Source organism: Scomber japonicus, chromosome 24, assembly GCF_027409825.1.
Source record: "Scomber japonicus isolate fScoJap1 chromosome 24, fScoJap1.pri, whole genome shotgun sequence".
NCBI lineage: Eukaryota > Metazoa > Chordata > Actinopteri > Scombriformes > Scombridae > Scomber > Scomber japonicus.
The window spans coordinates 3,599,171-3,611,594 of record NC_070601.1 but is presented as its reverse complement, the minus strand read 5'-3'; the positions used below and the strand labels follow the sequence as shown (position 1 = coordinate 3,611,594).

Sequence of the window (12,424 nt, the reverse complement as noted above, 5' to 3'; positions counted from 1 at the left end):
CCCAGCAGACTGGCCCACAACTCCACTAAATCTAATAAAACTACAAACTACAAAGGTTAAACAAAAATAGATGGTCCTAATCTCCAATATTTATAAGGCTGTACTAAAGAGGGCAGGCAAAAAGCAGCAGCAGATGGTATCCTACAAAAAGAGACAGAGTTAGTTAGCCACCTGCATACACAATAGAATCAAACTGTCCAGGCACCACTTTCCACCATAGTAGGGAAAAGGGTCTACGAGCTGGAGACACCAACAGAGAAACTAAGCATAGAAAACCAAAGTTAGCTCTCAGAAACAAGAACTTCTGGCAGTTACATCTCAGCATACCGACCTCCGTCCAGACCACACGGCAGCAGAAAAGGAAGAACAAATGTACACAGGTGTCTTAAATAACCTTACCTTGATTAGAGGCGGGGCCAAGCCTGGGGTTGCATTCAAGACCTACTGAGCTGAGGGAGCATTCAGTGTTTGACCAACAGTGGCTATATGGCAGGCTACATACAAATGCATTAATTCATTATTGGTTTGGACCTCCTTTGTGGAATTTGGTGGAAAATTGGATCAATGTGTTGGAGGAGACTCTATAGAAAGAAAGGATGCTAACATGACAGTCCAGATATACTCCTATTCTGTAAGTCTGGACCAGGCATCTCAAACTCATTCCACAAAGGGCCATGTGGTTGCAGGTTTTCATTCCAACCAAGCAGGAGCACACATGCACACCAATCAGCTGACTGAAGAGTGAGTTCAGCTGATTAAATGAGTCGAGCCAGGTTAGGGTTAGGGAGACTGAAAAGCTGATGAAGACGTGTGGAGTTAGTGTGAGGCTGTGGCTGAGTCTGTTAGACAACAGGTTTACAATTTAAGAGTGGTGGGTTCGATCCCGACTGTGCTGGTGAAGTTTTGTGAGTCAGACAAACTGCTGGAGACTGAAAAGCTGATGAAGACTTGTGGAGTTAGTGTGAGGCTGTGGTTGAGTGTGTTAGACAGCCGGTTTAGATTTTAAGGGTGGTGGGTTCGATCCCGGGCCCGCGTGTGACTTTTCAGTGACATCACAGAGAGGAGCGGTTGAAAAGCGTTGAGAGAAGAGGTGTGAGTGTGAAGGGGACCTGGTGTAGTGACGGAGCTGTTAACACAGATCTCAAATACGTCTGTGGACGTGAGGTCGCTGGTTCGATCCCTTTCCTGCATCAGTAACCGGATCATACTAAAAATGTGTCTCACGCGGAGTGGGTGAGGGGGAGGGCCTTGTCCTCCCCCGATGTTTCGGAGGTCTGCCCGCAGGGGGTTATGAGGGAAAAAATCCCGTCCGGGTGACGTTTTAGTGGAAAGTGTGAACGAGTTTTTAAAACAGTTGGAAGTGTCTTGCCATCGCATGTTTGTTGCTTATTACACAAAGTCACCTTTACCAATACCCAATAGCCATAAGCCCACCGCCTTGCCATCGGCCTAAAATTCCAAATCCCCAAATGAAAGTGTGGATGTGGTTCATTTCCTGTGGCACTTTCACCAGAGTGTGTGTAGTTAGTGAAGCAGCCTATAGGGGGCAGTATGACTGGTGTGTAAACCTGAGTTAACAAGAATATTTCTATCCTGCTGCAGGGATTGAACCAACAACTCCACCAATACACAAAGACAAAGATCTGTCACTCATCCTGCTGAGCTATCTCTGCAGACCTAAACTGTGATTGGTTTGATGAATACATTTGACAGGCTTTAAGTGACACTTAACTAAGGAAAATAAAAGTTTAACATTTAGTTGACTCCTCAATTGAGAAGATGAGTTTGAGAATTGGAGTGAAAGAGAAAAGACACAATCCAGCTGCTAATGTTTGTCTTTGTCTTTCTTTGGATATGCAGATGTTCTCTATTTATGTGTCTAGCCATGCTCTCTACAATCAATATCTTTAGTAATGCTGTTAAAGTGTGGTTTTAATGCAGTGTGTGGGATCCAGGAGATGAGCTGGAGGAGCAGGTGTGTTGGTGGGAGGTGCTTAATTAATAAAGGGAGGTGCAGCAGAGCTGGTGCTGCTCCTGTTGTGTGAGAGTGAAGCTGAATGTTTGTATTTGTTCCAGGAAAGATGGTTTAACACAGTTCCCAGATGTAGTTATGGTGATTTAAAGTGAGATGAAGAAACAAAAAGTAGTTTCTAATAATCAGAAGTTGACTGTAAATAAGAAAAATGTGATGTTTAGATTTAATATGAAGTTTTAGATGCTCTCTGGTGTTGACATGTCTACATATTGAGACATTAAGTTTGATAAAACAATGACTGAACTCTTTGTACTTTGAATGACTATAAAGTGTGTATGTGGGGAACTTATGAAAGCAACTTTCTGAGAAGAAACACAAAGATTTGTCTTGATTTAAAAGTTTGAAACATTTCTTACCCTGAATCTGGGTGTGGAGACGAGACAAAGACACGTCCATGTTGTGTTTGATTGGTCTCGTTAACACACCTGTTAGATCCAGCTGGGCCTGTCTGAAGCACTTCACTATGAAGTTGTATGTAAAAAGGGACTTAAGAGCGGATTTAGGAGTAAAAAAGTCCAGTAAAACAATGAGTCAAAGTGTGGATGTAAACCTTAAACTCTGAAGTGACTCTAACAACAAGCTAATATATTTTAAAATACATAAGAGGAAATTGATGAGAGGAAATGGAGTCACATGACTGAATGTTGAAAAGACGAGAATAGCTTGCGTTGAGAGTGAAAGTGTAGCTCGCTGTGATGTGCGGCTGAGAGGAAGTTTTGAGGTTGTGGGTTCCATCCCGAGTGTGCTGGTGCAGTTTTGTAAATTAGACAAACTGCTGGAGACTGAAAAGCTGATGAAGACTTGTGGAGTTAGTGTGAGGCTGTGGTTGAGTGTGTTAGACAGCCGGTTTAGATTTTAAGGGTGGTGGGTTCGAGTCCGGGCGAGCATGTGACTTTTCAGTGACATCACAGAGAGGAGAGGTTGAAAAGCGTTGAGAGAAGAGGTGTGAGTGTGAAGGGGACCTGGTGTAGTGACGGAGACAGATCTCAAATACGTCTGTGGACGTGAGGTCGCTGGTTCGATCCCTCTCCTGCATCAGTAACCGGATCATACTAAAAATGTGTCTCACGCGGAGTGGGTGAGGGGGAGGGCCTTGTCCTCCCCCGATGTTTCGGAGGTCTGCCCGCAGGGGGTTATGAGGGAAAAAATCCTGTCTGGGTGACGTTTTAGTGGAAAGTGTGAATGAGTTTTTAAAACAGTTGGAAGTGTCTTGCCATAACATGTTTGTTGCTTATTACACAAAGTCACCTTTACCAATACCCAATAGCCATAAGCCCACCGCCTTGCCATCGGCCTAAAATTCCAAATCCCCAAATGAAAGTGTGGATGTGGTTCATTTCCTGTGGCACTTTCACCAGAGTGTGTGTAGTTAGTGAAGCAGCCTATAGGGGGCAGTATGACTGGTGTGTAAACCTGAGTTAACAAGAATATTTCTATCCTGCTGCAGGGATTGAACCAACAACTCCACCAATACACAAAGACAAAGATCTGTCACTCATCCTGCTGAGCTATCTCTGCAGAGCTAAACTGTGATTGGTTTGATGAATACATTTGACAGGCTTTAAGTGACACTTAACTAATGAAAATAAAAGTTTAACTTCCATTGAGAAGCTGAGTTTGAGAATTGGAGTGAAAGAGAAGAGACACAATCCAGCTGCTAATGTTTAAACTTTTCTCTTTGTCTTTCTTTGATGTTATAGCCATATCTGTGTAGCCATGCTCTCTACCTTTAATATATCATATTAAGCGGATTTAGTCACTCTTTAGTATTTGATAAAGATATGTATACGTGCAAACTGTTTAATGATGATGCATCTTTCATTTCAACCCTCTGAATCTGGGATTAAACCATCAACCTTCTAGCTTTCAGTCATCTCATTTAACCTCAACACTATTGGTTCACAACACCAACAACAACAAAACTCAGCCTCAGACAGAAGTCCAACTCAACCACAAAATCCACTGTGCTTGATTACAGCAGATTGTCAAAACCAACATTAAAGACTGAGGAGTATCCAAGAGCATCAGCAGCCCACAGCGGGGATTTAAACCAACAATCAGAAGTTCAACAAGGGGTCAAACACTTTCACCAACAAAATATAATACCAGATCTGACTCACCACAGTCTCCTCCAGACCCTTCAAGTCTTCTCTGGCCTGCTCGCTCTGTTCGTTCAGCAGCCTGGTCGGTAAATAAAAAACAGACATTTAGCTTCTCGAGTTGTTAAAAGGATGAAATGATCAGCCTGAGATCGCTGCTACAGTACTTACATGAGTTTTTGAAGTTTGGCATCTTTCTCCTGTTCCTCAGCCTTCACTTTGTCGTAGTCTGACATGAGTCTCTCCTGCTCCAGCAACAGACCCTGATTTAGACTATAAGAGACAGAAAGAGAGAAATAAGCACCGAATTATGACTTTAACCCAAAAATATCATTGCTTCACTTATTTCTTTTTTCATTTTTGAGATTTTGTAGAAACTTTACGGCTTTAAGGTCAGTTTAAAAATCACTCATACATTCATCAAACTGATTTCTTTCCACTTTTTCTCCTTTTTATTCCTAATTTTAGCATTTTTTCAGTCTCGGCTTTGATCTCAAAGTAGGAAAAATGAGACGAGCAACATCCTTAAACTCTCAAATCATCGTTTTATCATCTGAGCTACAAACAGACATAGTTTTTGAGCTTGTTCTCTGGATAGGAAGCCTTTAATCTAAAAGTTCTGCATTTAGATTGAGCCTCTTGACCTACTGAGATGACTCTCAGAGAAGGAGAGGGAAAGAAAGAGAGTCTGTGTGGAATATTTCGGCTTTGAACACCCACGAGTGAGAAGCTGACTTTGAACCTCCATGTTAAAAGCTTTATTCACTGAGCTGCTGAGTTACTCTACTCCTTCTTCTTCTTCTTCTCTTCAGCTGTGCCTTTGAACATTTTTCTCAAGCCGGATCCTGAATGGAGTGTAAGAAATCCTCCGAAACCTCAACGGAGCCCTTGTGAAACCCTGAGATAGAGCCGATGGACGACATTGGATGTTATCTGCCCGACTTTCACAGGATGAGTTCAGGTTTTAAAGAGCTTTTTGAGAACAGATTTCATGCAAGATGGATCAAAATCTTGCACAAATCAGAACATAGGTAGGACATATGAGGTTCCTCTGCAAATAATATTCAAATACAACTAATTTGCAAGAGCTAGTAATATGTTTTATAAGGTTATCGCGTACAGTAGTTGGGTTTAAGATCATGCACATGTGTCTATTGTTGTAAAAATTGAAAATATGCACAACAGAAATCTGCAAAATAATGACATTTTCCTAAAGAAATATCTGCTCCCGGAAACTGAAGAATGATTCCTGTTTTTATTGTAATGTTTAAGCAACTTTTAGCACAAAAAAATGCAGAGTGTACTATAAAAAGCTGCATGAAAGCACCTTGACATGAAAGAAAACTACTTTTAAAACAGCTAAATATAGACTACACTACACTACAGGGGTTTGTGTGTGTGTGTGTGTGTGTGTGTGTGTGTGCATTTCCTCACTCGGTGAGCTCGTCCAGCATCCTCTGCTTGTCTTCGATCTCGTCTCGGAGGCGGCTGAGCTGCTTCTGATGAGCCTCCCTGTGGCTCTCCAGCTGCTCCTCCAGCGACCTCTGCAGAACAACAGAGACAAATATTAGATATTTACGCACATGATCGCCTGAATATCAAAAAATCAGCTGCTCAGATACTCAGGTCACCTTGATGTCGTCGTCTCCGTCCAGTCTGCTGATGTCCTCCTTCTCCTTCTCCTCTCCTGACACCTCATGCCTTTTCTCTGAGAAGCAACGAAGAAGGAAAAGTAGCTTCTGTTATCTCAATTATCATGTTTGTCCTGATATGAGATGATCGATAAGCTGTTACAGAAGGCATTTTTCTTTACTTTTGCATCTATAAAAATGTGTATCAGCTGCACAATAATTACATTTTTAAACTGAGGGTCGATTTTAGAGAAAAGTCCAGCTAAAATAAAGGTTTTATGGTGTTCTTACAGCTCTTAAATGTGCAAATGGGTCAAATTTGTACTTTGCATGTATTAAAATGTGTATCAGCTGCACAAAAATATATAAAAAGTATGCATTTTATTTCTAATTTTCTATACTGTGGGTGTTAGAAACTCCTTTATATATGCACCTCCCACTGTTCCTCCCACTTTATAAATAAAGGCCTGGATGACAACTTCCTCCTCTTTTGAGAATCCCTCACTGTAGTATTTAATCTGTTTCATTTGCATGATTATTATTATTTTTTTTTTAAAGAGACTTGTTTATGTTTAAGGTGCGGACCTTGAGCGTGGAGTTTGGCGAGCTCCTCGGTCAGAGCGTCCTGACTCTCCTCCAGCTGCCTCTTCTTCTGCTCCATGTTCTGCATGTAGTCGGTCAGAGACTTGATCTTGGCCTGGTGCTGGAAAAAAAAAACGAAAAGAAGAAGAAAAGCTCAGAATTATTGGGGCTTAAATCATGTCAACTCTACCCTGAACTCCGGATTAGAGACTACAGCTCCAGTGCAGGATGGATGACCAAGGTGACACTGTTACCGAGGCGACCGTTACCTGGGAGATGAGCAGCTGACAGAATGCCAGCTCCTTCTCGTTGTTATCAAGCTAAAACTTTACCCTGAACTGCAGATTAGTGACTACAGCTCCAGTGCAGGATGTATAACCAAAGTGACCTAGGCAACCGTTACCTAGGTGACTGTTACCTGGGAGATGAGCAGCTGACAGGACGCCAGCTCCTTCTCGTTGTCATCGAGCTAAAAACTCTACCCTGAACTCCGGATTAGAGACTATAGCTCCAGTCTATAACCAAGGTGACGCCGTTACCTAGGCGACCATTACCTGGGAGATGAGCAGCTGACAGGACGCCAGCTCCTTCTCGTTGGCCTGGATCTTGCGGTGGGCGTCGGCCTGGGCACTCTCCAGCTGCTTGCTGCGGTTGACCAGAGACTTGACCTCCGACTTCATCTTGCTGATGTAGAGACGGGCGACGGTAAACTCCTCCTCCACCGCCGAGCCGTTCCCCTTCGTCTCCGAGGACTGTAGAGACAAGGGGGGGGGGGGGTTAGGGTGAGTGTGAGAGATGGGAGAGGAGTGTAATAGTGTGTGTGTGTGTGTGTGTGTGTGTGTGTGTGTGTGCTCGCCTTGACATCGCTGGTCCCGATGAGGGCGCCGATCTCGCTGAGGTCACGCAGCAGCAGATTGAGGACTTCGGAGGCTCTCTTCCTCTGCAGGCCGTTCAGCTCCTGCAGCTGACTCAGCTCCCTCTGCACCGCCGACAGCAAGACCTGCATGATACACACATACACACACACACATGCACACACACACATACACACACACACACACACACACCCAAAAAGAACGTCAATGCGTCTCTGTTGCTCTGCAGCGTCTCCCCCATATTTGCCATATGAGCATAATGCTACTCACTTATGGTTAGAAATATGATTATTATCATACTGTCTATTATATATGAAAATACATACATGTCATTATTAGTAGTAGAATTAATAGTATTAGTAGAATTAATAGAGGTACTAGTAGTAGTATTTGTAGTAGTAGAATTAATAGTAGTAGTATTTGTAGTAATAGTAGAATTAATAGTATTTGTAGAATTAGTAGTAGAATTAACAGTAGTAGTAGTAGTAATAGTAGTATTTGTAGTAGTAATAGTAGTATTTGTAGTAGTAGAATTAGTAGTAATAGTAGTATTTGTAGTAGTAATAGTAGTATTTGTAGTAGTAGTAGTAGTAATAGTAGTATTTGTAGTAGTAATAGTAGTATTTGTAGTAGTAGTAGTAGTATTTGTAGTAGTAGTAGTAGAATTAATAGTCGTCGTAGTATTTGTAGTAGTAGAATTAATAGTATTTGTAGTAGTAATAGTAGAATTAGTAGTATAATCAGTAGTAGTAGTAGAAGAGTTAATAGTAGTAGTACTAGTAGTAGTAGTAGTAGTAGTAGTAGAATTAGTAGTAGAGGTAGTAGTAGTAGTAGTAGTAGTAATAGTATTAGTAGTAGAGGTAGTAGTAGTAGTAGTAGTAGTAGTAGTAGAATTAGTAGTAGTACTAGTAGTAGTATTAGAGTTAATAGTAGTAGTAGTAAATTCTTCTAATAAAGTCAGTGCTCAAGCTTTTAGAGTTTCTATTGATGGCAGCTGTCAGCTTCCAGTTGCATGATGGGTAATGTAGTCCTCATGGCATTAATCAGTTTTACTAAACTCTAACTAAAAACACCTTCAGATAAACTCTGCGCTCCTTCTCTCACCGTCTTGTGCTGCAGTTCCTCGGTCAGCTGCAGGTTGGCCTGGTCTCGCTCCTCCACTTCCTGGCTCTTCTGGTCGTAGTTGACGGCCAGCTCCTCCAGAGCCTGCAGCACCTCCTTCACCTCCTCCTTGGCCAGCTCGTTCTCCGTCTGCAGCCGGCACAGCTCCTCCTGGATCTTCTCGTGGTCGCGCCGCGTCGAAGCCAGCAGCTAAAAAAAGAAAAAGACCCAGAAGGAAATCAAATATAGACAAAGAAGGATATTTATTTAAACATAAAGTTGATTTTTCGTGCTCTGGGAGACAAACCTCCTCCTGGTCCAACATCTGCTCCTTGAGTTTCTCTGCAAGCTGACTGTGTTGGTTGATCTCATCGTCCTGCAGGCATTTATATTAATTAGTTTGCACAGCTTTTATCCACATTTCTGCATCATTTTTAAAGGCCTTTAAGCAGATATAAAGCTATAAAGTATCATTTTTTAGCACATATCTTTTCATTCTTATCGTATCATTTTTGGACATGCAGCTGCAGAATTAGGTCCAAAAAAGTACAATTAAATTAAAAGTAAAGCTACAATTATGTCATTTTTGAGCATATATGTGGATTTTTGGACATGCAGCTGCAGGATTAGGTTTCATTTGTTTAATCTGTGTGACTTTTATGTATCTTATAAAACATTAAAAACAGAGCTTATTAAAAGTAAGACTGCAACTGATCATTATTCACATTATCAATTAAGTTATCAACTATCAAGTTATTGATTATTAACATGCATCCATCTTTTTTTAAGCGTATTATTTCTTTTTAGAGAAATAACATGAATGCATTGAGTATTATATATCCTTAAATTATATATGAACTACTTTTCATAATAATAATACTAATATTATTTGTATAGCACCTTTCATGGAATAAATGCAGCTCAAAGTGCTTTAGAATAAAAATTAATTACAGATAAAAGGAACAGAGAGCAATATAAAAAAAAATAAAAACATTAATGTAATATAAGAATAAAAATAAAAATAGTACAGAGTAAAAGTAGCTAAAAAATAGGATAAAAACTATATAAAAATGCTTAAAATATAACTTTTTAGGGTCTTTACTTGGCAAAAAATACCAAAAATATAATCATCAGGAGGTTTTTTTAGTTCTATTTTTCAATTTTCTAAGATAAAATGTAAAATAATTCATGCATAAAGCTCGAAATGTCTAAAACCAGTCACCTTATCATCCAGCTGTTTGTAAAGGTTAGTGATGTCCTCCTCGTACTTGCTCTTCTCCTCCCCAGACACCGAGCCTATTCCTCTTCCTCCTCCTCCTCCTCCTCCTCCTCCTCCTCCTCCGGCCGGCAGCAGGTTATCGATGATGGGAGTGTTGTCGTTGGCCTCGACGTTCTTCTGATCCTTCGAATTCTGCTGTTCCTCCTCTGGAACGTTCTCACCTGTAATATACGATCATACGTAACTGACTGAGAACATGCTTTAATGTTTAATTATTGTCTTGTATTTGTCATAATGTGTTGAGATGAATCATTTTATGCACTATTACACAGTTTCATATCATATAAATTAGCTTTTATGGGAAACTCATGCAGTTTCTAATATGTAGAACATTTAAAAATCAGATTCTTTGGATGGAAAATGGAGAAAGAAACATGATAAAGGAATGGATGGAGGAGAGGAGAGGATAGGAGAGGAGGAGAGGGGAGGAGAGGAGGAGAGGAGAGGAGAGGAGGAGGAGAGGAAAGGTAGAGGAGGAGAGGAGAAGATGGAGAGGAGGAGAGGAGAAGAGTGGAGAGGAGGAGGAGAGGAAAGGTAGAGGAGGAGAGGAGAAGATGGAGAGGAGGAGAGGAGGAGAGGAGAAGAGTGGAGAGGAGGAGGAGAAGAGTGTAGAGGAGGAGGAGAGGAAAGGTAGAGGAGGAGAGGAGAAGATGGAGAGGAGGAGAGGAGAAGATGGAGAGGAGGAAAGGAGAAGATGGAGAGGAGAAGGGAGGAGGAGGAGAGGAGAGGAGGAGGAGAGGAAAGGTAGAGGAGGAGAGGAGAAGATGGAGAGGAGGAGGAGGAGAGAAGGAGAGGAAAGGTAGAGGAGGAGAGGAGAGAAGGAAGAGGAGAGGAGAAGGAGGAGAGGAGTAGAGGAGAAGATGGAGAGGAGGAGGAGGAGAGGAGGAGAGGAAAGGTAGAGGAAGAGAGGAGAGAAGGAAGAGGAGAGGAGAAGGAGGAGAGGCGAGGAGGAGAGGAGAGCAGAGGAGGAGAGGAGAGGAGAGGAGGAGAAGGAGGAGAAGAGAATATGGAGAGGAGGTGAGGAGAAGATGGAGAGGTGAAGAGGAGAAGATGGAGAGGAGGAGAGGAGAAGATGAGAGGTGAAGAGGAGAAGATGGAGAGGAGGAGAGGAGAGGAGGAGAGGAGAGGAGAAGAGGAGGAGAGGAGAAGATGGAGAGGAGAGAAGAGGAGGAGAGGAGAAGAAAGGCAGAGGAGGAGAGGAGAGGTGAAGGAGAAGAGGCTGAAAATGGAAAAGAGGTGAAACGCTGCGCTCGTTCTCCCGGAGTAAATGGATCGGCACGGAGCCAGAAGCTGACTCATGTCTCAAAACACTGCATCAGCATAATGTGTGTGTGTGTGTGTGTGTGTGTGTGTGTGTGTGTGTGTGTGAGTGTGTGTCTGTGTGTATATATATTTAGGGAGGCTGCAGCTGATTTGTTGCTATGGAAGGAGCGAGTGTTATCAGCATCCACAAGGGGATAAAATAAAAAAAATAAAAAACACAAAGGCCAGAAAAAGAGAGAAGGAGAAGGAGGAGGAGTGGAGGGTAAAGAGACATTTAATAAAAGCCAGAAACAGAGGGATGACAGAGGAGGAGGGGAGGGAGGGGAGGGAGGGGAGGAGGGGGAGAAGGGGGGGTTAGTGGTTACTATGCAACAGGAATGGAAAAAGGACGAGGAGGATGAAGGAGACACTGCAGTCTCAGAGGAGAGGAAGAAAGTATCACATAGAAATTAAAAACCGGTTGTGTATTATTCATTAATGTGTGTTTGAGTACAATATAAAACATATATAAACATATAAATATATATATAAGCACTAATATATGATTTATCAGTTGTAATTTGATGTTAAAAGTACAATAAAGTTTAATTTTTTGACTATATATCTTTTATTTTGGTATCTTTTATTTTGGTATCTTCTCACTATCGATAAATATAATGTATACTGGTTACTTTTTTGTATTAATCAGCTATAAAAAAGGTAAAAAAGTACATTTAAGTTTAAGTTAAATGAAAAATAAAGGAACAATAAAGTCATTTTTGAGCACATATCTTGATTTTTGGACATGTAACTGCAGGATTAGGTTTTATATAGTATCTTCTCATTATTAATTATTATATTATATTGGTTATTTTTTGTGTTAATCAGATATAAAAAAGGTAAAAAAGTATATTTAAATTGAAGTTTATTAAAAATTAAAGGTACAAATAACTACTTTTTGACTACATAGCTGTATTTTTGGATGTATCTGTGTGAGTTTTGGCATCTTCTCATTATCAAGTCATATATATTGATTATTTTTTGTATTAATCAGCTATAGAAAATGATAAAAAGCACTTATTTTAAATCATACAGGTTGATTTTTGGACATGCAGCTGCAGGATTAGGTTTAATTTGCTCCATCTGTTTGAGTTTTCAGTCATTTCTTACTAAAATTAGGGCTGCACCTGATGATTATTCTCATTATTCATTAAATTATTGGTCTTTTTTTTAGTATTAATCATCTATTTAAAAAAAAAGAAACACGCTTGATTAATGACTTTAACTGTTATCTGATCCCCAAATCTGCTGTTAATTATCATCTATCACTCCACTAATTGATCATTTATAGTTTTTTTTTATAATAATTATGATTTATTACAGTGTTTTTTTTGTCTCACCGTTCCTCCAGCGGTTGAGCTCAGCCTCGAGTCTCTGGATGATGTTTTTCAGACTCTTGTTTTTGTCTTTTTCCTTCTCGTATTTCTTCTTCCACTCTTCGGCCGTCAGCTCCAGATTCACAGACACGGTGTTCTTGATGGTCTTTGCTCTGAAGAGGAAACAAGACAACACTTTTTAAG

At 40.8% G+C, this 12,424-nt stretch overlaps 1 protein-coding gene across 1 annotated transcript in view; it reads right to left on the bottom strand.

The window, feature by feature from the left end:
- The window catches only part of LOC128354433 (kinesin heavy chain-like), a 39,792-nt gene that overhangs the window by 14,940 nt on the left and 12,428 nt on the right, over positions 1–12,424 (bottom strand). The window contains exons 11-21 of the mRNA XM_053314674.1: positions 12,245–12,393; positions 9,546–9,763; positions 8,631–8,699; positions 8,327–8,533; positions 7,204–7,347; positions 6,902–7,090; positions 6,351–6,468; positions 5,766–5,842; positions 5,569–5,678; positions 4,306–4,407; positions 4,156–4,216 (exon numbers count right to left, since the gene is read on the bottom strand). Coding sequence (XP_053170649.1) covers positions 4,156–4,216; positions 4,306–4,407; positions 5,569–5,678; positions 5,766–5,842; positions 6,351–6,468; positions 6,902–7,090; positions 7,204–7,347; positions 8,327–8,533; positions 8,631–8,699; positions 9,546–9,763; positions 12,245–12,393 — 1,444 coding nt within the window. The remainder of the gene's footprint in view (positions 1–4,155; positions 4,217–4,305; positions 4,408–5,568; positions 5,679–5,765; positions 5,843–6,350; positions 6,469–6,901; positions 7,091–7,203; positions 7,348–8,326; positions 8,534–8,630; positions 8,700–9,545; positions 9,764–12,244; positions 12,394–12,424) is intronic.